Raw genomic sequence first — 27,604 nt, 5'->3', positions numbered from 1 at the left:
TTAAAGGACAACCTACGAATAACAAATCAGTCACACAAACCTCAAACCTACTTGATTTCCAAATTAAAGGTATCAGAAAAGTTGGATTTGCTCGAAATCACTTCTGATGGATTCAACAAGTTTTGGAAATGGGCGCCTCACCTAATCGCTGAATAGTTGAAGTACATAACAAAAAGTACATATTAGAACTGTGCCGAAGACTGGAAAAATCTGGAAAAAGTATATCTGAAGGGGACTACTTTTGAAGGAAACAAAATAGAAAATGACGAATAAATAAATATTTTGTAAGAAAAATGAAAATTCACCTCATGTTTTTTTGCAGAACTCGTATATTGACTAAGAGATCCATTATCAAAATGAAACCACGTACAGTACATAATTACTTTTATTGTCACAAGTTAGTTACCCCACTCTGCCAGCTGTTTTTGAATCACCTTTTAACTTGTCACGATAATAACAAAATAAGTCACGTAAACACTTTGATGATACTCTTCAGCAAGATTTTCAAGTTATTAAGTTATTCCCGTTAGTGCCATATCACGTCTCTTGTTTGGGACGAAATGGAGCCTAACTTGATGTATCTGGCCGTTTGGGAAGCAGGGTTGCCATTCATTCCGTTGTTTGAGGTGCTGGAGACTTTTTGGTCGACTGTGGCATGCGTGCTGTCGCCCCTGAGAACGGCTACAGGTTTCCAGGAGTTTATGTAATTCACTGTAATCGAAAATTGGAATGAATCAGGGCAGGTATTTTTCAGAAGACTCTTAAGATAAAGGGCTGTCGAAGGCAGAAATGGCTTTTCATGAATGTTTCAGCATGACGATCTACGAAAAAGGTAATAAAAATGGTTTACCCATAGTAAAAAATCCCAGAAAAGATCGAAAATAGTTACTGAAGGTAATCAATAACTGATGAACTTTATTAAAACTGAATTGAAAGGAATATTCAGGTCTAATCATATACAGTGTGACCCATTTGAAATGGAACCACCCCTGTAGAATGTGCATTTTTCAATCAATCTCAATTTTTTTTTATTGAAATATTAAGCATGAAAAACTGTATCTTGACACTAACTTTCACAGTTTTAGTTTCATTTCCAAGGCACTCTATGGTTTTTTTTTGTTTGTCAAAAACGGCAAAAGTTTATTAGGCAATTTTTGTTTTCAAATTTGACTACACCACTGGATTCGTAGTCGTTATAAATCAAAACTGTCAAATTTTCATTAAAAAATATTCGTTAACAACGAAGTTACAACAACTTCAATTTTGGAAACAAAGTATTTGTTTGTAATTTTTATTCAGATTATAGACATATTTGAGATCTAACAACACTGTCATCACCAAGTAGAACACCAGTGAATTTGTACAGTGAAAATCCGAAGTCAACAGCTCAATGCGTTCTACAGTTATAACTCCTGAAAATATGGTAATGTGAGAGATTTGTGGTGCAAGCGTTTTGTAATAAAAATCTGACTACGCCACTGGATTTGTGGATAATATTCCCTTAAAATCATTCATTTGAGTGTAGGTTACGAGAAGTGTATTCTAGAATAACAGAAAATTAAAAATTCATTTTCAAGTTATGCAGTACTTAGTACATTCTTCCGCATAGCCGCTAAAATCAAATTGATTTAAAGCATGGAAATCATTTATTCAATAATAAAACAGAGAGCAGGACAAAAATTGTTCCCTGTAAATTCTTCATAACTCAGCTAAAACAATCTTTCAGAGGAGATATCAATAATTTGAGGAAGCTGAACTCATTATGCAAAGGTTTTATAATAAATCAACAGTAGGCTGTGATTTTGACAGTTAATCATAAATAAAATAATAGTTGTTAGTTACGTGCATTTAATAATGGCTTTGCAATTATCATTAGTAGAAAGAATTGAAATTGTGAGAATTTCTGGGGACAATTATCATAGTGAAAGACAAGCAGCTAGGATATTTAATCACAGACATCCAAATCGACTTCCCATTGACAGAAGCACCGTCAGTAAAATTAACAAAACATTTAAAGAAACCGGTGCAGTCAGCAAACATATTTTAAAAAATAATCACCGAAGAAGAAATTTAAACGAAGGTGCTGTTTTAGAATATTTTAGAAACCACCCAAACAGAAGTTTACGAGTCGCCAGTTTGGATTTAAACTTACCGAGAGAGACTATTCGACGATGTCTTAAACAAAACAATATGAGAGCATTTAAACCTAAATTTCTTCACTCTTTAAAGGCAGGTGATGAAGTGAAACGTATGGAATTTTGTTTGTGGGCACAAGGCGAGTACCTGAATACAAGAAATTTTTTAAACTGCGTAATGTTTAGTGATGAAGCTTCTTTCAGCACCAATGGGGTAGTTTCATCGCAAAATGCTCGGTATTGGGCTACGGAAAATCCGCACTGGATCATAAATTGTAAAAGTCAATATTCCGAAAAAGTTAACGTTTGGTGTGGTATAGTACAAAATAGAATAATAGGTCCATATTTTTTTGATGGAAACATAAACGGGCAAAATTTTCTGGAATTTCTAAATAACCAATTATCGGACGAAATAGATGAAATGCCTCTTGCGGAACAAGTAAATTTATATTTTCAGCTCGACGGCTGTTCCGTGCACAATTCGAGGATTGTTAAAGAGTGGCTAAATAACCAGTTTCCAAATCATTGGATAGGACGAGGTAGTGACTTAATTGAATGGCCACCTAGATCGCCTGATCTAACAATATTAGACTTTTTTCTGTGGGGTATTCTGACACAAAAAGTATACAGAACAAGACCAACGAATCGAGCTGAACTCATGCAAAGGATACGACAAGCTTGTGCCGAAATTACAGTTCAACAAATAAGAAATAGTGTAAACAATATTCGGAAGAGATACGATAAATGTATTGAACTTAATGGAGGTTTGGTAGAAGCCACAAAAATTTGAATGTTTAGTTTTAAATCAATGTTTATTTTAGTATCAGTTTTTTCTTAATGGCAATTAATTGTTGAATAAATACTTTGAAACTTGTTTGTATACATTTTGTTTTCATCAGCTATAGAAGAAGGTAGAGTAAGTTCAGAATCTCATAAAATGTGATTTTCCAGGTGCGCTGTTACAAAAGTACTATTATTTATTATTGGGAAACTTTCAAAAAACTTACAAGTATGACCATTAATACTTCAAGATTCTATCAAGATTTGGTAAAAGCGCAATTGGGAGATCCCATGACATGAGATTCTGAACTTGGTCTACTACTGCGTAACTTGAAAATGAACTTTTAATTTTCTGTTATTCAATTATTCAATTTTTATTTTTATTTTCACTTCTCGTAACCTACACTCAAATGAATGATTTTAAGGGAATATTATCCACAAATCCAGTGGCATAGTCAGATTTTTATTACAAAACGCTTGCACCACAAATCTCTCACATTACCATATTTTCAGGAGTTATAACTGTAGAACGCATTGAGCTGTTGACTTCGGATTTTCACTGTACAAATTCACTGGTGTTCTACTTGGTGATGACAGTGTTGTCAGATCTCAAATATGTCTATAATCTGAATAAAAATTACAAACAAATACTTTGTTTCCAAAATTGAAGTTGTTGTAACTTCGTTGTTAACGAATATTTTTTAATGAAAATTTGACAGTTTTGATTTATAACGACTACGAATCCAGTGGTGTAGTCAAATTTGAAAACAAAAATTGCCTAATAAACTTTTGCCGTTTTTGACAAACAAAAAAAACCATAGAGTGCCTTGGAAATGAAACTAAAATTGTGAAAGTTAGTGTCAAGATACAATTTTTCATGCTTAATATTTCAATGAAAAAAAAATTGAGATTGATTGAAAAATGCACATTCTACAGGGGTGGTTCCATTTTAAATGGGTCACACTGTATATACAGGGCTATTCAAATTCATTTCTGTACATGATGATCTCGTAAACGATAAGAGATAGAGTGTCAGCTAAATTGTGCCAAAGTTGCGTATTTCAGAGACCTATTCAATGACATGAAAAAATCGAATATAGCTCTTCTGGTTCTGGAGATATACAGGAAAAACAAAAAAATCCCAAATTATTTTTTACCTGTATCTTATTTAATCGCAGACATATTGAAAATCTCTCCACATTTTGCCATTGGCACTTGATGTGGGCTATCAGAATATGTCCATGAATCTTTCATACAGGGTGTCATCTGACTTGGGCCACCCTCATCTTTGAATTTTTAAATACGGACCTGTATTTTTTGTTGTAGTTTTTGTATCGTCGACGTTCACTTCATACTGAGAAATTAAATAGAATTTTATATTTCGGGATGTTCCGCTAATATTTCATTATAATTGTGTGAATTATTCCCTTTTAAATTACGGCCCTGGAAATTGGTTGAATGAGTTAAATAAAAACACAATAGCAACTTTCACGTCTCCCTATGTACCTACCGTGAAGTTTTTCGAGAGTTTTTAGGTACCTATTCATATTTTGCTATGAGCGTTTTCTACAATGAACTTAGAATAATAAAAAATTTTATGATTATCTGAAACATATCTACATCAAAAATATATTATATGTGATTTTATGAACAGAAAAAGAAATGATAGCAATAATAAAATCCAAAACAAACACTATGATTGTAATGAAAATTGAAATGAAGTAATTTATATTCACAAAAAAATTAATGGCGCAATAAATGTTCGAATCGGAGTCCATCCATTTCAAGACATTTTTGAACTCGGTTTTTCATATTTCTCAGTTTAAACTGAACGTTTAAGATCCAAAAACTACAACAAAAAATACAGGTCCGTATTTAAAAATTCAAAGATGGGGGTGGCCCAAGTCAGATGACACCCTATTATATAAAAGATTCATGAACATATTCTGTTAGCTCACATCAAGTACCAAATGCAAAATGTGGACAGATTTTCAACATGTCTGCGAATAAAGAAGATATAATCAAAAAAATTATTTGGGATTTTTTGTTTTTCCTGTATATCTCCAGAACCAAAAGAGCTATATTTGATGTTTTCACATCATTGAATAGGTCTCTAAAATACGCAACTTTGCCACAATTCAACCGACACTCTCTCATATCGTTTACGAGATCCCCATGTACAGAAACGAATTTGAATAGCCCTGTATAAATGAATGTTTGTTGGTTGGTTGGTAAGTGATAAACTTCTACGTCGCTCAACTGATCGTGCTGAAACTTAACATGTATAAGTAATTTTTCATAGAGAAGGTTTTTAAGCTATCAATTTTTCTGTAACTCGCCACTAGATGGCCCTGTAGAACAATTTTTTGAAAGCACTGTTCTATAACGCTGCGCACGCCTAAGTTCGTTGATTCTGATTCTGTCAAAACATTGGAACAGCAGCGATACAGCAACCTAGTACTAGTGATTGATAAAGGTTTGAATTTCGAATGTCATATAAATAAAATTAAACAATGAATTGTACCATAGTGGGTGCATCTGAAGAATAAAGTTTTTAGATACTAAGATACAAAGTCTAATTTATGATGCTCATATTCTCTCTTGAATCAGATATTACAATTAAGTCATTCTGAACTAGAAGGCAGAAAAATAAAATTTATTGTTCAATTAATGAAGCTAAAAAAGTAATATTCAATAAATCATAGGATACTCCATCTTTGGAATTATACAAAATGACTAATATTGTGATTTTGAATTGTTCAATGCTCTTCGAAAAAGCTAAACTCGTATATAAATTGTTTAAAAATCTCTTGAAGAGTAATATTCGATTATTAAAAGATTTTAAATTGTAAACTACGACATGTCACCCGAAGACGATTGTGGATACTAACAATGCAAACGTCGTGAACTAACTTGGCTTGGAATCTCTTAACTTTTTATTCTTTATTTTTATTTTTTGTTAAATTGTTCTATTTTTACTTGTATTTTATTTCACTATTATTTCATTTCAGATTTTTTTGCTTGATATAATTGTTATTTTCAGCTATTCATTTTTTAATTTCTTCTTTTTTAGTTCTTTCAGGGATTTCAAATCATTTTAAGTAATATCAGACAATGGAAGTCAGAACTAATGAAATTCATCATGAAACATTGCCAATCACCTTCAAACAAATGCCTATTTTCTCATTATCAAAAGTTGTTATTGACTTCCCTATACCAGCATAAGTTTTGTAAGGAATACAAAAAAACATTTTTTCGTTAGTTTGAACTCCCTCAGAACTTGAAAACTATTAAAAGTAAAAATCAATTTCAATATATGTACTAACAAGCTCAAAACTAGCCTTTAATTGATTTCTTCAATGTTAGCAGGGTATTTCGATTCTCGATCGAACAAAACATTTTTTATAAATATGTACCGTATTTACTAACTTTTGAACATCCTGACGCAACCATCATCTCCGCTGGAAGACAAAATAGTGCCCGTTAAATTCCAACACACTCGCCATACTAAACTGTTGTGATCATCAAACTGAGCTATTGTTTCTACATCCAATTTGGTAACTCCACTTTGTGCAGTTTGTTCGTCTCTGAAATAAAGATGGATAATGTTAATGTCACTGATTTCAATGAACATTTCATGATCAACCTGAATTAAGTGCTCAAAAACACTTGAAATGTTTACAGTGGCATACGGTGATTGTACTCTGAGTCAGAAAAATATTTACGAGTGGTACAAGTTTTTCGCAGAAGGTCGAGAAGATATGAATGACGCTGGCCCTGGACGCCCTAGCGCATCAACAACCAATATTGAGAATCACTATTAGAGAAGTTGCGGATGATTTTGGCATATCTGTTGCCTCACGCCATGTTTTTTTAAATTTTGGGCATGAAGCGTGTGGCAGGAAAGTTTGTTCCAAAATTGCTGAATTTTGACCAAAAAAAAACCGTTGCATGAGCATCGCTCTAACTTTTAACGAATTATGGTGACGAACTGGTGAGGAATCATGATGATGAACTGGTGAGGAATCATAGTGATGAACCGGTGACGAATTGTCCTCTGAGAAAAAAACTGATAAAATATCTTCAATACATAAATCAAAAGACATGGATCTCTTACAGAGAAGGTACCTTGAAAGTATTATGAAATTGCACTCACCATTCAAACATATGAGACATAAACAAAAAAATAATTTGTACCTGATCGATTTACAGACTGATGTCGATATCTGCCAGTCAATAGTTGAGATAGCAAAAAAAGAGGTAAAGCAGTATTCTATATTAATTTATATTATAGAAATCTAACTTCTGTATTGCCATCTATCTGTCAATAGTGCAAACATAAAGTTCACTCCAAAAAAGGAAACTGCATCGAAGGTAACTCTGAAGTTTTTACTATTATCCAATAGATGGCCGAACATTGAAATTTTTAGCAATGTAACTTGATCTATTGCCTGAGAAAAGACACTAATAATTTTTTACTTTTTTTTTTAATATATAATCAGTTTCATTGATTTAAATACTCACTCGAGTGGTGTTAGATTAACAATCTTGACATCTTTGCTTGCCACAGCCAGAATATGATAACTCCTTCCCAAGTTTGGTGAAAATGCGATATCGTGTACTGGGTCTGTAATAGTGCTGAGCGTTTCTAGTTTAGTCCACCTTCTGCTGTTCTCATTGTACTCAAATATGAAAACTTTTCCCCCGTTGGCGGTGTTGGAGTCGTCACTGCCAACGGCTATCATTTGAGGATGAACTCTACGAATTTAAATGGGAAAATAATAGATACCGAATCGTTAACTCGCCACTCACTTTGACAGGCTTGGATTCCAAGACAGGCAACTGCAAGGAAGCTTACACTGCACTTCGTGCTGCAGCGTCCACTGGCTCAAGTTCATGATGTCGGGTGCTTCGTATATCCGGATGATTCCCTCTGCTGAGCAAGTAGCTAGTTGCAGTCCCTGAGATTTGGGACCAAACTTGACGTCTGTTACAGATGTTCGTGAGTCCACTAGGTTAGTTCTTCGTACCCAGTGGCGAGTGCCCCTTTCCCCTGGACATGGCAATTCTCCAACTGAAATTGCATTTATCAATAGCAAGTTATAAAAAGTTGATTCATATTCTTAAGTTCAAAGACTTTATAGAAGAGACTGATAAATCCATGTAATATAAAAATTTTGTCATTAAGAAAATGAAACATAAGTAAGTTAATATCTAGCTATAACCTTAATTGGAAATTGCCTTCAAAACATAAAACAAGAAAGGGAAAACTCTCAGCAGTTCCTTATATAACTGAGACTTATGAAATGGGTGAGATGCATTGAAATGAAAGGATATTCTTCTGATCGACTTAGCCTTCGCTTGATGAAAATCCATAGTAATTTCATGAACTACACTTTATGATCTGATTTTCATAAACTTTACTTTAAAAAAAATATACATGTTTCCCTATCATAGCTTTTTCGTAGCTATTGCTACTATGATAGCGGAACATGTTATGATATATTTATTGAAAAAAAAGTTTGTGAAGATCAAATCGTATGGTGTTGTTTATGAAAATGAAAGGATATTGTTTTTATACAACACTGAGTGATGGCAACAAACTTTGGTTGTTGCAGTGTTTTGTGCACACATTTTAACAAATATTATCTCACCAATTTCTTCCCAGACTGCTGCAGTCCTGTCAAATGAACAAGTGGCTAGCACTTGTCCAAACTCTGGATGAGCCCACGTCACCTTCCATACTGATCCACTGTGAGCTTTCCAACTAGATGTTAAAGACCACTTTCCATCATGAAGCTCCCAAACCTACAGCAAAAAATGTATATATCAGCATATCTTCCTACATTCTATTTGTTTATTTCCATGAGTCTCTTTCATTTTGAGTAAGTTCCTCAATTCGAACACTAGTGGTTGGCTCTTCATAGGTGCAAAAAAAGGCTAGTCTTGTTTTTGATTCAATTTATCAGCTTATCAGGTAATATTAATGAACTTGAACACTTACTTTGACATATTGATCACTGGAACAAGTTGCCATACGTCTCCCATAATAATCGTAGGCCACATCATGGATGAGATCTTTGTGTTCTGCATATATTTCTTGAGCTTCAAACATTTTCGGAGACTGAACTTTTATTTAATTACCGTTTTTCCAAATATTATCGACAATTCTCGTAGAATATAAAACAAAACTCAATGAAAAACTAGTATTATGATGAACTAGTACAGTAATTGGAACAAAAATAAATACACAATTTTCAAAAAATTGTAAACATCAAACTGTAAGTACAGGATTTTTTTAAAGGTTAGCTTTATTATGGTTAGCTTCGATTTATTTTTTCGAGTCTGTTGGCAGCATTGTTCATTCATTATCTATGGTGTATAAGATTTTTATGTTTTCATATATTTTTTGAGCTTCATATACTTTCGGAGACTGAACCTGCTATTTTTGTTGTTCCAAATATCATTGACAATCTTTGTAGAGAATAAAAACTGGTATTACGAGAAACTGAATCGTCGTTTGAAAAAATATATGAGCACAGTCTTCAAAAGGTTGTGAATATCGAGGTTTACTGGATTTTTTCATAAGTTAGCTTCATTATTATGGTCAGCTCCAATTTTTTTTAGGCGATTGGCAACAATGTTAATTTATTAACACAGAACACCATTTATTGTACCTCAGAGTTCTTTTGTTACTCTGAGTATTGTACACTCGCGTTCGAATATTTCACTTCATCTCATCAGAGTAAATTTTTGGGTTATGTTCCATTTCAAACCATAAAAACCACTGGAAGTACAAAGATGAACTGAGAACAGAACCGATTGGATAGGGACACGGAAAAATTGTTCTGAATTTCTAACATCATGTAGTAACCTTCCAAAAAAATTCGAAAAATTTCTATTCATAAAGTAAAATTTACCCTTGAATACAAATAATTAGGCTTGATGTAAGGAATGATTACATGATTGAAATAGGCAGGAATAAGAAAGGTACATGTGTAATTCAGTTAATCTGTAATTCAGTTAACTGACATTGTTCTTAGGAATATGAAATAGTAAAGAACCTTAACAATACATACTTCTAAATGAAATGCTCTTATTTTTTAAAATTTTCAAATTCCAAAACAATCCACAATTTGAACTCGATTTGCCTTGAAACGAAACGCTAGGACTAGTCGTTGTTGTCTTAGAAATATTTGAAATAAAAACCCCACACTGAGCCCGAATGGAGTAAAAATAGGTTATGAATAATTATACAACTTACTTCAGTTATAAATAAAGGAAAATAGAATATATTGTGGTAATAATTAAAGAACAACACTGCATTTTTCTTATCTAAATACTGCAAAACCAGAAACATCTGCCATTGCTAAAGTTCGATATTTTTCTCCAATAATCTTCTGCGGGCGATTCTGAGTTGGTAGTTTTTCTTGTAATGGAAGAAATATTTGCCGCTGTACAAAAATTGTGTGCCTATTTTTCTCTATAGACTTTAAACTGAAACAAAATCACCATATGAGAATACACTTTTTACGAAACATACTCCTAGTTTGTTCTACCATAGTAATACTATTATCTTACATTAAATTACCTTCGGTATGACTCTTTTGACCAACATCTTCAGTCTACTGGGTTTTCTAACAATTTCCATTGTTTCATCTCTTTTTGTTTCCTCCCTTTTCCGCATCCTTTTCAATTCTATACATTCTCCACTGAAATTAGGTGAAATTTCACTTTCAGTAGAGTTCCAATCTGTGAAATTTTTCATTAAAGATATCTCACTGGACGAAGACAGATATTCGCTAGAAGATGAATGTTCTTGATGTTTGCAAGTACAAAACCCTAAATTTTCTGAGTAATAATCTTCTGTTCGAATCATTTTTGGTAAAGTTATAAGAGACGTTTCTTCCAAGTAATGAATTCCTTCTTCATCATCGGTATCTGAGCAGTGGCACAATATCGATTCTGGGAGTGGCCTCGAGTGTCTCTTTTTCTTTCTTTTCTTCTTGTACTGAAATATTTAATTTGAAAAAACTAATACATCGAGGAAATGATGTAAACCCTTCAAATTTCCTATGGCTTGGGCTATCCACAGATAGGGGTGGTATATAAAGCAAGATTCAGCGACCTCTCATAATGCAATTTTAATCATTTTATTACAACTACCACAAATTCTCATATCAAATCCCTAAGTGAAGCCCAGTTAATAGTAACTATACTAATAAAATCTACTCTTAGAAAATTGTATTCACAACTATTATTCTCAATTTCTAAATAGGTTAGCACTTATCTACCTAAACAACTAGGATTGATATCATATCCGTTTTATAGACGGACACGATGGAGCTATTCAGATTTTCACATATAAGTTATCATTTGATTTGAAAGGGTTATATTTTTAGGAGTGATTAACTTTTTGGGAAAGAAAGTTTTTGGCTTTCTACTACTCCATCTGATACAAAAAAAATGAATAAGAGAATCTTCCAAAGAAAGGAAGGATTAATCAATTTGAAAATAAGTAACTCTATACATGGATGTGTAGATCATGCAAAGAAGTAACTTTCAGACACAAACTGAAAGAAAGTCCTCCTGAAACAGCTACTTTCATATAAACATTGAATTACACGAAAGAAAAAATTCTTTCGAAACAAATACTTCTATATGAACACTGAATTATACAGAAGATACTTTTCTCTATTCAGTTTGTATATCGAACATTCGTGGAGGAATAAGAATCAGATATCATTCACATGAGTTCTACTTTGAATAAATGGTAATAAATTGTACTCACATGGAACACTGTCACCCTACTGGTATACACGTGTTTATGACTACTCGGTACTCTCGATATTTTGTTGTTGTATATTTAATTTGTGTTTCTTCAATGTGTGTTACATTGTCCCTACTTTAAGAAAGTACTTTTCTTCTGATCATTAAAGTTATTATAGTAGGTAATATTTAACATAATAAATTGAAGTATGTCTGAACGCGATAAACTGAAAAATCACCGAACGGATTTTTGCAATTTTTTCTTTCAGTTTGTGTCTGAAAGTTACTTCTTTGCATGATCTACACATCCATGTATAGAGTTACTTATTTTCAAATTGATTAATCCTTCCTTTCTTTGGAAGATTCTCTTATCCATTTTTTTTTTGTATCAGATGAAGTAGTAGAAAGCCAAAAACTTTCTTTCCCAATAAGTTATCATAATTTTGAACTTCAAAAGAAGACTAGTGAATTAACTTCGAAAGATATAAGTAGTTTTTCACTAGTTCGGACTTCCATTGTCTACTCTATAAAATGATTTGAAATCCCTGAAACAAGTAAAAAAGAATAATTAAAAAAGAATAGTTGAAAATAACAATTATACTAAGCAACAATAAACCTGAAATGAAATGATAGTGAAATAACCTACAAGTAAAAATATAATAATTGAATAAATAAAAATTGAAGGAATGAAGAAAGAAGAAAATAATAAAAAAATAAAAAGTGTAGAGATTCCAAGTCACCCAGTCATCACTCGAAGACGATTGTAGGTACCAACAATCGAAACGTCGTGAACTAACGTGACTTGGAATCTCTACACTTTTTATTTTTATTATTTTCTTCTTTTTTCATTCCTTCAATTTTTATTTATTCAATTATTATATTTTTACTTGTAGGTTATTTCACTATCATTTCATTTCAGGTTTATTGTTGCTTAATATAATTGTTATTTTCAACTATTCTTTTTTAATTATTCTTTTTTACTTGTTTCAGGGATTTCAAATCATTTTATATAGTAGACGATGGAAGTCCGAACTAGTGAAATTCATCACGAAACATTGTCAATCACCTTCAAACATATAAGTAGTTTGTTGATTTTCTTACTGGCTATGACTCATACGGGCGCAGATGACGACTTTACGCTTGAATACCCCTCCTTTGAGCGTTTCGAAAATACCGTTTTCGATTTGTAACACTGTTTGGTTGAATATCAACCTGGCGCACGTCTATACACATTCAAGTTATAGTACAGTCCAATTTTAATTGCGATTTAAGTTAGACTAATTCAATTTCATTGTTGAAGAGCTGAGATCTCGATTTAAGTCAGTTTATATCAGTTTTACTGTTGAAACGTTGTTAATTAATATTTTAGTTAAGTAGTCAGTTAGCCTTGTTTCTTATCTACAAGGTAAGCGGGTCATATTATTATAAATTAGCAGTGACAAACAATTTCTAAAAATGTGTTCTTATCAACATTGAAATTGGTTATTTGAAAATTGTTATTGATAGCTCATAATCTTTTCATCGACAGTAAAATACGCATGCACTTTTTTTTCGAATATAGGTATTGTTCTTTGTATCGATCAAAGCCGAGCTGAATTTAGTTACTGTAATAATTATATTAAATGTTGAAGAAGTTAACCCACAATAAAGTGTAACTCACACTCAATTTTTTTATTTCCTTATTATAGATACCAGTTTACAAACATATGAGCCTTTCCAAGAAAGTATTCCACAGAAATTATTTATAATGCTCATAAGTTAATGTAAACAGAGAAATATCGACAAACTAACAATTCCTCTAAGAATTCTACGATATAATAATAATTTCTTCTGAACCAATCTTCAACTCGGCATGTGTGAACTTTAGATTGTTGCAGTTCTTTTGAACGAATAGTTGAGTCAATGTTTTCAGTTTTTACTTGAATAATTTGGTTTATCTTACCGTAGAAGCGACGTCTATGACCTCAAGGTCATAGATGATGAAAAAATCGAATACCTCGATAATCACAGAGTTATTGTAGACCTTCGCTGCTTTGTATTATCTCAAAGGAATTAGGCAGCATTTTCGATATAAGGCAATGGGAAATCAGAATCACAAAGAAGGAGCGGGCAACTTCATTAATAAAATCTCGCTACCTTTACTTATTTGCTTTCGAATCAGGTCATTTGATTCATGACACCACCTATGAAATATATTTGAACACCCAAACCAATTCTGTAGTATCCGCTTTGAGGACAACCAGAACATTTCATCCGTTGCCTCATCGTTGATATTGTCTACCGCAGCTGTAGACGAAACGTATAAAAAGTGCAGACCTAGGCCAAGAAACCCGGAAAATAGTTTTGAAACAATTGATAAGCTAGATACATGAACCTACGTGTGGAATGGCGCGCTCTGTTCATTGCAAAAATCCGTTCGGTGATTTTTCAGTTTATCGCGTTCAGGCATACTTCAATTTATGATGTTAAATATTACCTACTGTAATAACTTTAATGATCAGAAGAAAAGTACTTTCTTATAGTAGGGACAATGTAACACACATTGAAGAAACACAAATTAAATATACAACAACAACAAAATATCGACAGTACCGAGTAGTCAATCTATTTTAAAATATATATTTCTGGTTGTGTCTTGTATTAGTGACTCTTGGAAAAAATACTGTTCAGTGAAACACCTGACAATCAAATGTTAGACAGTACCGGTCAAAAAAACCTGTCAGCAATGAACTCACTTTTCTTTCATGAACATCTGCGTGTTCAATTCCTGTGAAATCAACACGCCTCTCCATCTTGATCTTATCGAAAGTAGTACCAGAAATAGCAGTTCCAATCGATGGGCGAATCTCCTTCAGTATTTCGTCATCTGGAAGAGGAAAATCTTCATCATCCTCTTCCCTGAAACTATCCATCCCAGCATAGTCGTGCCCAGCTTGTTTTTCCACATCTCTGAAAGGTATTTCCACCAGAGGAGGAATCTCCTGATGGTCTTTATCGTACTGGTATGAATAGGAGTAATCTGTTGAAGGTTCTGGGTCAGTTGTGCTGGCAGTGGTTGTGTGATAGTCAGAATCGATGGGTTCAGAACCAGACAGTAGTCCAACGTTTTCGCTCTCTTCGCTAGAAGAGGGTCCTTCGTGTGGTTTCTCGTAATATTTCTTTTTCTTGGCTTTTCTTATATCTTCAACTTCAAGCAGAGGCTCTGAATTGCATTTCAGTGTCTTCGAGCAAGTTTTGAAAAGAGACCAAGATGTTTTGCTGTCGGCAGAGGGAATTGATTTGACGCTCTTGGATTGTTTTTGAATCGGAGACGACCGGTGGGAATCTGAATCATCGCATGATTTCTCTGCTTTGGTGCAGATTTTAGGAAACGACCAACTGGACTTCGTTTCAGTTTTGCCTAAGATTCCTTCATATGCAGAGTGTTTAGATATTTTCCTTTCCACAACTTTTTTATCTCGTTTTTTGCACCAACTTCGCTTTTTCCGAACCGTTTCTTTTGGTGGTTCTTCTTCTGACGAGTCTCTAAAAAGGATTGAAGATGATTATGGTTTATAGATTATTGGTTGACCGTAAGCAAGAAAGAAATTGTAATATACTGCTACCAATATACTGTTGAATTGAATATTGTATACCTTTCTTCGCTGAGATCTGAGAGATCTCCATAGTCTATAGGAGAAAGACAAACGGTGCACAGATTTCTCAGATCAGCAAAGCAGCTTTCACAGTATATTCCTGGACATTCAGGAGTCTGACATCTGATCGGCTTCACAGAATCTGTTTCTCGGAAGACTGTACCGCACAAAAGACAAGCAGCTTGAGATTTGTCGTAACATAACGCGAATAACCTGAAAAAAGTGAAGACCCATCAGCTCATTTGTTCAAAAATCTAATTACTTCAGTTGCGTCACTTGAAATTGGCAGCCAAAAACTCCATGCAAGTAACTTTCTCGATATCTTTAGAGCCAAACACTTTTCTTCTCAACTGTCTCCGGGCAAATTTCAGAAATGAGCTCCTCGACCTTAAGATGTGGTTGTAGAGCCATATAGAACGCTGTTTGGCTCTAGTTGGGTGATAGTAGCTCATGACAACGTTGCGCAGTCTCAATCCGTAAGGTTCTAGGAGAGTTAACACCCAGCATAGCACGAGTAAAGTAGCTGAAATAGTTGAAGTTGGAAGAAATGTAGGGGAGTGGGATTTTTTAGATTACCTATTTGAACGTATCGGTCATAGTCGGGTGGTATCGGAGTTGGCAAACACGGAACAGTATCTATTTCCAGTTGAATTCCAAGAGGCTGGAATGCTTTGACGATGCTCTTTAACAAATCTGCGAGAAGTCCGTTTCCACTGATATGAGGAGTTGGAATATTTGGTGCTTGAAAAACATTTTTTCAATCATTCATCAATCTGTATGTCTGAGAAATACATACCTTGTACTTTAGACTGGAACCTTCCATAGTATTTTATGAGATTCAAAATCCAAAATAACGCATAATCAATACCTATGTATATGGCGGCCTTCGCATTTATCACGGCCAACTTTGTGATGGCTTTTTTCAAGATTTTCTTCTCTTTCTCCGCTAATTTTGAAGACCCAATCTAAAACCTAAAATGCATTAAAATAACACGAAACCCAATCAGAGGATTTAACCATATGTAATTGTGTTCATATTTCAATAGGACACTCTATTTAAATATTTCAATCTAACCTGTATTGGTGTTTTCATTTTTTCAACATGAGTTTTTATAGAAACAGGAGTTTTATAGAAATTTTGTATATATTTTACAAATATATACAGCTGAATGATGAAAGTTACGAGTATTGATTCATTATTCTCTCTGTAGGCTTGAGAAAAATATTGATTTTAAAGATAATTCTGATTGTAAATTTTTATTTAATGAAGTTGTGAGAATTTTCTGAATACTATTTAGTTAATGGTAAAAATGGTATTGTTAATAAACAATGAACAGTAATCGTCATAAAATTGATTCTTGAGTTAACCACATCACTCCAAATCAGTTGAATAATTTCGAAATCAGTTGTATTGCCAATTGCATATGCAGGAAATTTTCTGTGAAGATTCCTGCACTGACTCCTGCCGGATACAATCCTACGCCCTTCGTGGTATTAGCCACGGGAGTAGTTGTTTTCTGATAGGCGTCAGTCCATTTGACCTACTGAGTGGGTATATTTGAGACTGGCTTGAACATTTGATGTTCATTTCTTTAGATTTGTTCACTACCAGTCTTCAAGCATAATAGCCCACTGACTAATAATAAAATTTTTCTTTCTTATTCAGAGGAATTGGGCAAATTTCGGATATGCAGTTGGTTAGTACCTCGTCCACTAGATGGAGTGACATTTTTGATGTTCGCTCTAACTCAAGACGAGGAATGAAATACTCTTAAAGAATTTTGATTTTCAATTATGGAATATCATTGACTTTGGGTCAATTATGGAATATCACTGACTTTAGGTCAATGATGGTCACTATCTTGCACTGACGAGTGGCTAAGGAACCCAAAACCGGTCTGCAAGTGTGCCTGTTCCAAAATTGATGGTCGACTATTTCATTTGTATTGCCAATTGCATATGCAGGAACTTTTCTGTGAAGATTCCTGCACTGACGTCTGTCGGATATAATTCAACGCTGTTCATGGTATTAGCCAGGGGAGTAGTTGTTTTCTGATAGGCGTCAGTTCGTTCAACCTACTGTTGGTATATTCGAGACTGGCTTGAACTTTTATTGTTCATTTCTTTAGATTTGTTTACTGCCAGTCTTCAAGCATAGACCACTGACTAATAATAAAGTTTTTCTTCCTTATTCAGAGGAATCGGGCAAATTTCGGATATGCAATTGGTTAGTACCTCGTCCACTAGATGGAGTGACATTTTTGATATTCGCTCCAACTCAAGACGAGGAATGAAATACTCTTAAAGAATTTTGGAATATCATTGAATTTGGGTCAATTATGAAATATCATTGACTTTAGGTCGATAATGGTCACTATCTTGCACTGACTATTGGCTAAGGAGCCCGAAACCGGTCTGCAAGTGTGCCTGTTCCAAAATTGAAGGTCGACTCTTTCATTTGTATTGCCAATTGCATATGCAGGAAATTTTCTGTGAAGATTCCTGCACTGACGTCTGTTGGATATAATCCAACGCTGTTCGTGATATTAGCCAGTGGAGTAGTTGTTTTCTGTCAGTCCATTCAACCTACTGAGTTGGTACATCCGAGATGGGTTTGAACATTTAAAGTTCATTTCTTTAGAATGTATGCAAATAAAAATTGAAACTGGCCCCAAAATGGACTCTAGTGTTATGGTTTATTCTCACCTTAACGTATACTTTGGCCTCCCTGTCGTTCAAAGGTAAGACAGTCTCTTTGTTCAATTTCACCCTCCTCATGTCGATCTCGTGAAAGTCTTTCGTTATGAATTTGTTATCGAAACTGTTGGTAGTCAAAAATTTGTATCTGTAGTAAGTGACTCTGAAAGAAAAATTACGGTTCAATAGCTTGAGAACCAAATTCTTATACTAGCCTCGACTATCCCCATACTCACCTCACTATCATGAATATGAAAAACAACATAGCTGCAGAGGTTAGAAAATGAAAAACAGCAGTCACAGTTTTCGTCCTATCTTTGATCTCCTGTACAATTTCACGAGATATTTCAACAACGCTCTTTGAGGAGTTTGTTTCGAAATGAAATGAGTGGGAAAATTTGATGCGAACATAAAACATTGTCCGAATGTGTCTTACAAACCCTTTTACTTCTGAAATGAAAAATATCACAATTAGAAAATGGGTATGATTATCACTCTCGACAGATGAAAAATTATTCATCTCTTAACGGGGGACATGAGGGCCTCATTCGACAGTGTCGGGGCCTCCTATATCGAGAGGGGTCGTCCACGGCATAATCTATAGCTTCCCTAACTAACGAATTATCGTGAGTTTCAGCACAATCAAAAACTCGACTGAATGGACTGCTAAATGGAAGATAGCTGCAAATCTCTGCGGATGACTTCATTCCGCACGAACCAAGGAGCATTCACAATCATCCTCATTAACTTGTTTTGCAATACATCCAGAATGGATAGATTATATTTCGATGTTTGTTCCCAGACGCCTGAAGCATGCATGATGACAGGCTTGAACATCGTATTATAGACGGTAATTTTGTTCTTTAAACTCATTTTGGATCTTCTATTGATCACAGGGTACAGACTTCTGATTCGACACTCGATCCTTGTTTTGACGGGTACAATGTGCGGGTTCCAGGTGAGCCTACGGTCTATTAGAAGGCCGAGGTACTTCCAGAGACCCTCACTTTCCTAGCCGGAGAAGATATCGTTCTTCCCATGGTTATCGCCTGAGTCTGTTCCGGGTTCACTCGGATCTTCCATTTGAGGTACCAGTGCTCGAGGTCGTCCAATGTACGTTGCATGTAGACGATCCCGAGCTCCCGACTCATGGAAGATGAAAGGAGAGCCGTATCATTAGCGTAAAGAGAGACACTTTCACACGCTCAAACCTCGGGAGGTCGCTGGTGTAGAGCGAGTATAACGTGGGAGAGAGCACGGCTCTCTGTGATACTCCAGCGAGGATCTCTCTGTTGTCAGACAGGAAGTCCTCCTCTCTAACCTGAAATGTTCTGTCTTTCAGGAAAGACCCAATCCATCGGATCAGGCCCCAGGAGTTTGTGTAGAAGGCCTTCATGCAATACACGGTCGACTGCTTTCGAAATTTCTAATAAGACTATTTGGACTCTGTGATTGTTGTTTAACTCTGCGATGGTGTTTTTGACCAGTCTCAGAGTCTGTAACTCGGTGGAGTGTTCTCTCCTGAATTCGAATTGTTCGTTAGGCAGAACATTTCGGAACTCAACTTCTTCGTTGAGCCTTTGCAGAAGGACTCGTTCAGCCAGCTTAGCAGACTGATTGAGCGATAGTTCTGTGGGAACAGCGTGTTCTGACCCAGGAGCCGCTGGTGTTTTTCAGAAAATGCGACTTTCAAAATTTTTATTTTTTTATTTATGGTAGGACTCTAGATATGTTTATCAATCTACTAGCTTATATTCTGATTTCATGCACTTGACTATGTTTTTTCTTTCTCAAAATGTTCACCAAAGCTTTGTCAATAAGAACTTTTCTTTAGACAATAAAGCACATTTATCATCATTATTATTATTATTATAATGAAATTTACTATCTTTCATTTACGATTTCTGTTATATTCATGTTGAGTTCGGAAACTTTTTAGACTACCCTCGTATCATAAAATGTTTCTGTGAAAATTGAATTGCAATGGTGTCAAATTATTAGTAATTTGAAACCTCATGAGCCAACTTGAGTACCTACTTCTGACCACTACCCCAATAATGGAATCGTTGATGAAGTCGACTATCAAGCACACCAGATCGAAAGGCTTGACTATATAACACACTGACTTGACTATGTAGGTGATGGAGCACATCCAAGAGAAGAGGGAACCCAATTTGGCATTGCAATCCGCTATGGCGTTTTCAAACACTCGGGAACATCTCTCAAAGGGGGTACCAAGCTCTTTGTTGCAGATGCTGATGATTTTGGCCAGAAACTGGAATACGGCTTTGATGACTTTTACTGAAAAACAACGAGATATGTTTGTTTGTTATGTAGTTAATTCACCGTCTTGATATTACAATAAAAATAATAATAATATTCATTATTTCAAATCATTATTGTAGAATGCAAGTAGGTAAATAAACACAGAGAAATCCACAATGGCTAACCTGAGCGTGGATATTGATTACTAATTTTGAAAATGATATATTTTCAGAAGGGATACGATTTTAGGAAATAGATGTTTTGGCTGAATACTTTTCCAACATCAAAACTATTTGTGGTTTAGCCGAATACCACTGATGAGCGCCGTATTGTGTTGCATCATGAATAATATGTATTTGGGCTTCAAAATTCAACATGAATTTGTATATTTGCCCTCGAGAAAAATGTATTCATTCAGTTAGACATTATAATTCGAGAAGACGCGCTTTTTTTTGACTTGACCAAAGATTCCGATATTAGAGATCTTGACCTCTCAGTAGTTTTGATGAGCCATTATTCAAAATAAAATTTCGACATTATGGATTGCACATCGAAAATAATTGGAGTTTTTTCCTGATGAATCATATGCACGAATGGATTGCAAATCGATGAATGATATGAATTCAAATCGTTCATCAAATAGGTATATTTTGTCTGTCGTTGTTGATGCTATTGTATAACCCACTTGTGTTAGTGTAATTAGTATCGTAGACTTGAAAAACACAATTAGATTATCTTCTTCCTAACAAACTTAGTTCGTGTACGAGAGACGAGAAAAAAGCCGCAGACTTTTTTTACTCACCAACTAATTTTACTTTGGTCTAACCCTCTATCTAAATATTGTCGATATATTCCAAAAATCCTTAGTAATGTGACTTGGTGGTCCCAAATTAAAAAATGAAAAAGCATGAGTTATAGTATTTTGATAATCATAATCCGTGCATCAGTTTTTAGAAAAGTGCATTTCATATAGAACCAGTTTTTCAGAACTACTGCATTATTGATGATTTTCAGACCAACTAACCTCAATTTTAGTTGAAGAGTTAAAGGTAATTTCAACTACCAGATAAATGGACAAACTTACTGGACACACTTCTTGGATATTTGATTTAGAATTTTCGTGAAATGGGCTTGGTACTAAATAAAAAACACTGATCAAAATGTAGATAAGATACTTAAAAACCAATTTTCGGTTTAGGTTCGGCCCCTTAAATAAGATTGAAATAAGACCTAAAATCCTGGATACTGTTTTTTTCTTGTGAAATCTTATTCACTCTTTATTGAGAAATCTTAATGATGTTATCGATTTTATAAATTTCCATTGAGAATTAATTCTGTCATTTATTTCAACTTAGATATTTTTGATGATTTATATTTCCGAGCACTATTTTTGAGATCGCGTTTCGCTAAACAAGAGATGAGTGAAACTCCAGCCATTCCATTGTCAACAATATTCAAACAACAAATTATCTTTTCTTTGATGTTACTTACGTACTTATTCCCATAATGATTCTCTTGATTTTCAGGAGGATTTCTTTGATTTTCTTCACGACTTTTTTGACCGTTTCCACTACTTTTTTTATAGCATCCCTGAGGGCGTAGAACGGTTTCTTGATCACATCAATGATTTGTCTGACCGCGGATTTGAGTTGCTCCTGGAAAAATGGTATGTCAAAACCGAGCAACAAAAATTTTATTATTCACCTGTCCACAGGCCAAAGATTCGTTGAGAATTCCCATGTTGTTCAATGTGTTTTTGGCTGGCCCAGAAATGACGAGAATTAGCGCATAGGCCAATAGGGCCTGTCTTCCCTTTTCCGAGAAAAAGTGAGGCAGCGTGAGCAACACAATACATCTGAAATGGGGAACGGGAAATTAACAATTTATTAATTAGTCTAATTGTGAGGCAAACTTGAGAACGTATTCAATTAATTTCATTCAGGCACAGGGTACTTGAAGGAGGTGGTGCATTTGTATTTTAAACTTTTCTTCATTGGTAATGCTGATTCATAACAGGTGTTCCAAATAATCTGACTCGAATTGACGAAAATTTCTTGATTAAAAAGTGATACAGAAATTTTAACTTCATTTTCAAAATAAAAGATCCACCTAAACAAATATTTATGTAATAACGTGTGCAATTTTCAAAGACAACAAATAAAAAGCGTACACGCATATGTACACGAATATTTTGTAAGATTCATATTGACATTTGAGTTTACAAAAACAATGACAAACATAGAACAGCACCTTCAATCGAAAATCAAATCTAATGATTGCCAGTGAGACAATTAAAATTATTCTTGATTATTGAAACAAATAGTCTTTTAAATGAATGATATTTTATCCAAGACTACAACATATGGGCTGGCAGGTAGTGATCAGATGGGATCTTAAGAATCTAACGTTTCGCCTGCCACTGCGTTTGACATCATCAGCCGCATGTGCGTTGACTGCGAGAGAGTCTTGAGACATAATTTCTGTTAAACTAGTGGTATACTGTTTTTGTATCCATTTGAATCCATTCAGTTCAACCAAATTTTCAGGAATTCCACTGGAAGCTGGATTGATCCCCCCACATAGAATAGCTCAGTTCTGAATTGAGTAGCGTTATTCATGTTATACGTATAATAAAACACAATCGTTTCAATGTGGAATAGAATTTTAAGGTACATCAACTGCACCTATATCATTAAAGAAATAAGGTAGGAGATCATTATGAAAAATCAAAAATGAAACTTCCTTTGTTTTTCAACACTTGTATTTGTAACCAACGTTAGTGCAGTTTCGTCCTACAAGGACATTCACAAAGGAATACAATAAACATTACAAACGAATACAAAAAACTTAATTGTATTCATTTGAAAATATTCTTGTAGGACGAAACTGCAGTAACATTTTTAACTTTTATGCCTCTCACCAACAAACTGAACATGCTAAATAGCTGAAACTATGAACATATTATCGAGACAAGTGTACCAACACGAAAAAACAAAAAAAGATCACTGATCTAATGGTCGTAGCCCGCAAAATTCTGATATTAACTTTATTTTTCTGCTTTTCTAGGAGTTCATTCGTTGTATCATTTTTAAAGGACGTTTCGCCATCATTTCAAGAGGCATCATCAATAAAGTATTCAGGCTACCAAATTATAGTTATGAAAGAACGCGAAAGGATTCACATGATACCGGTATAAATATATACGATATAATCACCTACCACCGAATCTCGAGTAGTAGCCCAACCGAAAATTGAAAGAGTTTCTTAAGAAATTGTTACACATAGTCCGGTCAAATTAGACCAAAAAATAAGAGTAAAGCTACCTAAATTCTCACCAAGCTGAAAATCAGTAAGATTGTTTAAAATATGAATAAAAATAAAATTTGGAAGTTCCCATCTTCACCCTGTATGGAAAAAATTCTTTTTCCCGATTTTCAACAAAACGGTAAGTTTTATCACAAAAAATACTTCGAACAAAATTTGTAGATCATTAAATTATCTACAAAAAATTACCGATAATTTTTTCCTACAAGCCATCGTTTTTGAGATATAACAATTCAAAAAGTTGTAAAAGTTGTAATCGTGAATTAATCGTCAAGTAATCGTAATCATCCCACTCATGTATATTATTACATGAGTGGGATAGCGAATATTTAACTTTATCTTAGATAAATACGTTCAGTATGTACGTCGACATTTTGGTTCCAGAGTTACTGGCGTATTTGATGACTATAATGATTGCACGAGAAAAACCAAAGTTCAGAACAACGTCGTCGAACTTTAGCAATATCTACGTCAATTGATATTTTATTTGATTAAAATATGTCAGTTCCAACCAGCAACAAAAATGTATTACAAATACTCACAACAAGTCTCAGTTCATTACAATGTTGAAAGAAAATTTACTGCTGAAAATATATTGGTAAAACAAACTAATAATAATGCTGATGTATTGAAACAGCAATAGAGCAGTTCAATTTGACAAATAGAACTATTTTTGTTGGTGAAGATATATACTTACTCGGATTACTCACTGTTCGAACTCCAACTAAAAAAACTATTTTGTTCTTAAAACCAGGAAAAACTCAACATCAATCGGAAATATATTCATCAAAATATTAATCTACTTTTGCGAAGTGTCAAAATCATGTACTATTTTTACACGCAAAAACTGGCTGTGACATCTGCATTTTACAGGAGGGGTAAAATAACAGTTTTCAAAATGTTTGAAAAACAAAATTTAGTTCAATGTGCTGTAGTTTTCAAAAATAGTAATTCAACCCGACAAGGAATTATCACTGACGACATTCGCCGGAGCTCCAAAAAAAACTACCTGCTTTTTGATAACTATAGATATGCATGTTTCGTTAAAAATACCAAAAGTAAAGAACAAGTACAATTACCTTGTCTTCCTCCAACCTCAGTTGCTGCTCATCAACATCTTTTTCAGGTATATTACCAAGTGCAAAAAGGGGTGCAGTGCTAATTGTGGTTGCAAAAAAGCCGGACTGTTTTGTTCTCTGGCATGTACACATTATCAAAGCCGGTTGTGTATCGTATCGAATCACCAACAGTGGAGGATCCGTTTGATTCCAAATAGGCGACATGCTATACATCGCTATAACGCATTTTATATGTTCTCAGGATGAAGATGAAGAACAAGAACAAAAAGAAGGAGAACAAGACAAACCAGAACAAGAAGATCAAGAAGAAGAACAAGAGGAAGAATTTGAAAGTTACGACGTGGACGATTAAATTCCACAACTTTTTTTTAACTTAAATCGCTTTTATCTTTTCAATCTCTGCTAATATCCATTATTTTTCAATAGTTTCAAATCAAACAGGATCACAACTGACCCGCGGAATAGGCCTACTGCAGAAACCACGTTAAAACTTACCGTTTTGCTGAAAATCACGAAAAACTATTTTTTTTTGACCTTTGACCTCGAATAAATTTTTTTCCATACAGAAGAAAGATGGGGAAGTTTCAAATTTTATTTTTTCATCATATTTTAAACACTCTTATCGATTTTTAGCTTGGTGGGAATTTAGGTAGATTCGAAAGTCTAAATTGACCGGACGAACAATCATGTTTTCTGTTTAAAATCTGTTTGAAATCTGTTTAAAATCTGTTTTTCCGTTAATCAGCTGTCGCCCCCATACGAACGTCCACTCTCAGGAGTTGAAAAACTTGTGCGAGCTAAGGACTAACGAGGTCTTACCTTTTAACGTGTGATTCCTAACACGGTTGCAGAATCATTCCAGCTTCAACCAGATAAATTCTCTTGAGAAAAATATCTGGTCGAAGCGCATGTTTTCGTAATAGCAAAGAATACTTGTATCTAATAAAACACTTTATATGAATCTGTCTATGAGTTATGTATTTTAACTCACACATATAATGAGATCATATATTGTAACCTCAATACTTCATAATGTGTGTGTTAACTGGAAGTAAATGTCTGTCTGTCTATCTATATCTCAAAGGTTAGCAACGGCCAACTGTATTTTTCCCACTTTTATGATTATCAAGCAGCCGAAAGTTATAACTTGAGTCAGTTCTAAAATTCATGCTGAAATGACTATCAATTCGTTAAAAAATAAATCATAATTGCGAAGGACCCACAAGCTTTAATTTTTTAAAATTTGGTAATTCTGCATGACACTCATTATTCTAAAAATATATAAAGTAATGTTTGTTCGAATTTTTTCTTTTGTTTCGTTTTCAAAGCTCCTTCATCCAAATTTTTATTGTGATATGATAATTGTTTATGTAAAATTTGAGAAAGATGAATAGAGCATTTTGAATCAAATATAACATGGTATCAGAAGTGAAACCAGAATGAAATCGAGGTAAACATAATGTAAAAATACAATGAAAATGATTATATTGAAATAATCATCCTCTCAAGTTTGATCAGGGATCGAGGTTTAAATATTTATAATAGTTTTGAAGACGGAACAAAGCAAGGTTTTGACGATGTCATGAAAGCTTACGAAAAACACTACTTTCCTAAAAGGACTATTACAATACAAACCCTTAAATTTGGTAGACGTCTAGTCAATCTGTAGAAGAAGTTTTGACGGATCTCAGAAAGCAAGTAAGACTATGAGATATGAAAACATCGGCTGATTCTTGGTATTCATGATAAACAGACACAACAACGCCTTAAGAGAGAAGTTGATGTGTATATAACAAACATTTTGGAGTACGCAGACGGTTTTGAAGTGACAAATTCATTCATGAATCTTTACCGACATCGTTGCAGTCGTATGTTGTTGATGGAAGAATAAGAAGAGTTCCTAAGTTTTCAGATGATTACTATGTTGGAGCCATTGAAGCTTTTGGTGAAAATAATATTGCTTTGTTTTGAACCTTTTCGTAGATTTGTTTTGAGGTTTAACGTGTTACATATATATAAATTAGTCAACTGCTTTATATGATGTTTCCTAAGAGATGGAATAATACATTTTTCATGTAGGACTTTAGGAAAACGAGAGCATTTTGAACCAAATATAACAACATTGAGTAATTTTCTACACAAACACATTCATATACTTCAGACTCAACGTAAAACAAAAAAAAAAGCAAGACTAATGGAATAACCACCTGAATTCACGGTACCACTAGCAAAGTGGACAATTGAAACAGGCAATCAAGGTTAAGAAAATCTGTTCTGTGAATGAAGATGTTTTTGGTTCCGTATCTCATTGTTCGAAAGATATTTTCGATAAAATCCGAACAAAAATATTGATTATCTAAACAAAAGGTCGAAACTTTCGTTCAAACAGATACTCACCTTATTTTGGAGCTGAAAGCCAAACCATTCATTAAAACACACCCCAGCAAGGAGCACACCACCGTTGCCGTTGTGATTTTGATATTGAGTTGAAAAACGAAAAACATGAAGAATATATACGTCAACACCAAACCGGCGATGAAGCCTAGAAAACTCTTCAGGACGAAATTTTCGCAGCTCCCATCATGCCGTAGCTTGAAACAGAATTTGCGGCAACAGAAACAGTAAGTGATTCTTTTGATAGACCGTTTCAGTCTCGCTCTGATTTTGATTCCGATATGGCGAAATCTGAAGTGTCTTTTTTCCTTGTTCTTGATCTTGATGGCGTCGAGTTTTTCTTCCACAAGTTCATTCTTGAATCTTTTCAGCTGTGATGCTTTGAACATTAACTGAACGAAAGACATTTTTTAACCGTGTATCATAAAACCGGATATGTCTATATGACAATTTATAACAACACAGTGACAAGTGGTTAAAGTCTTATTCAGTGAGTGATTATTTTGGAAGTTTCCATTCAAAATTT

General features: G+C 34.2%; 2 protein-coding genes across 2 annotated transcripts; both read right to left on the bottom strand.

Annotated features, from left to right (window-relative positions):
* Positions 1-370: 370 nt before the first annotated feature.
* Positions 371-9,468, bottom strand: Nup44A (nuclear pore complex protein Nup44A). Its single transcript, XM_023164550.2, has 6 exons — positions 8,920-9,468; positions 8,570-8,723; positions 7,728-7,989; positions 7,440-7,673; positions 6,345-6,502; positions 371-711 (listed from the first exon to the last, which is right to left on the bottom strand). Exons 1-6 carry the CDS (start codon positions 9,028-9,030, stop codon positions 527-529), a joined length of 1,104 nt encoding a protein of 367 aa, XP_023020318.1. The 5' UTR covers positions 9,031-9,468; the 3' UTR covers positions 371-526.
* Positions 9,469-10,179: 711 nt separating this feature from the next.
* Positions 10,180-27,604, bottom strand: LOC111507726 (DC-STAMP domain-containing protein 2). Its single transcript, XM_023163441.2, has 13 exons — positions 27,082-27,604; positions 21,986-22,136; positions 21,777-21,936; positions 20,054-20,317; positions 18,253-18,466; positions 18,026-18,179; positions 16,116-16,284; positions 15,896-16,060; positions 15,596-15,842; positions 15,320-15,532; positions 14,420-15,209; positions 10,507-10,926; positions 10,180-10,412 (listed from the first exon to the last, which is right to left on the bottom strand). Exons 1-13 carry the CDS (start codon positions 27,483-27,485, stop codon positions 10,389-10,391), a joined length of 3,375 nt encoding a protein of 1,124 aa, XP_023019209.2. The 5' UTR covers positions 27,486-27,604; the 3' UTR covers positions 10,180-10,388.

This window comes from Leptinotarsa decemlineata, unplaced genomic scaffold, assembly GCF_025532065.1.
Source record: "Leptinotarsa decemlineata unplaced genomic scaffold, Ldec_3_MD MMD2_tig00001719_RagTag_RagTag, whole genome shotgun sequence".
In the NCBI taxonomy this organism is placed as follows: domain Eukaryota; kingdom Metazoa; phylum Arthropoda; class Insecta; order Coleoptera; family Chrysomelidae; genus Leptinotarsa; species Leptinotarsa decemlineata.
This window is presented reverse-complemented; position numbering and strand designations above follow the sequence as displayed.

Coding starts and splice junctions, on each gene's coding strand:
- Nup44A (XM_023164550.2), bottom strand. CDS start 9,030: ATGTTTGAAGCTCAAGAAATATATGCAGAACACAAAGATCTCATCCAT. Junction 6,503..7,439: donor GTTAATCTAACACCACTCGA/GTGAGTATTTAA, acceptor TCTTTATTTCAG/AGACGAACAAACTGCACAAA. Junction 712..6,344: donor TTGCGTCAGGATGTTCAAAA/GTTAGTAAATAC, acceptor TTTCGATTACAG/TGAATTACATAAACTCCTGG.
- LOC111507726 (XM_023163441.2), bottom strand. CDS start 27,485: ATGTCTTTCGTTCAGTTAATGTTCAAAGCATCACAGCTGAAAAGATTC. Junction 15,533..15,595: donor TTTTTGGCTGCCAATTTCAA/GTGACGCAACTG, acceptor CACTTTTTTCAG/GTTATTCGCGTTATGTTACG. Junction 10,927..14,419: donor CAGATGTTCATGAAAGAAAA/GTGAGTTCATTG, acceptor TAAATATTTCAG/TACAAGAAGAAAAGAAAGAA.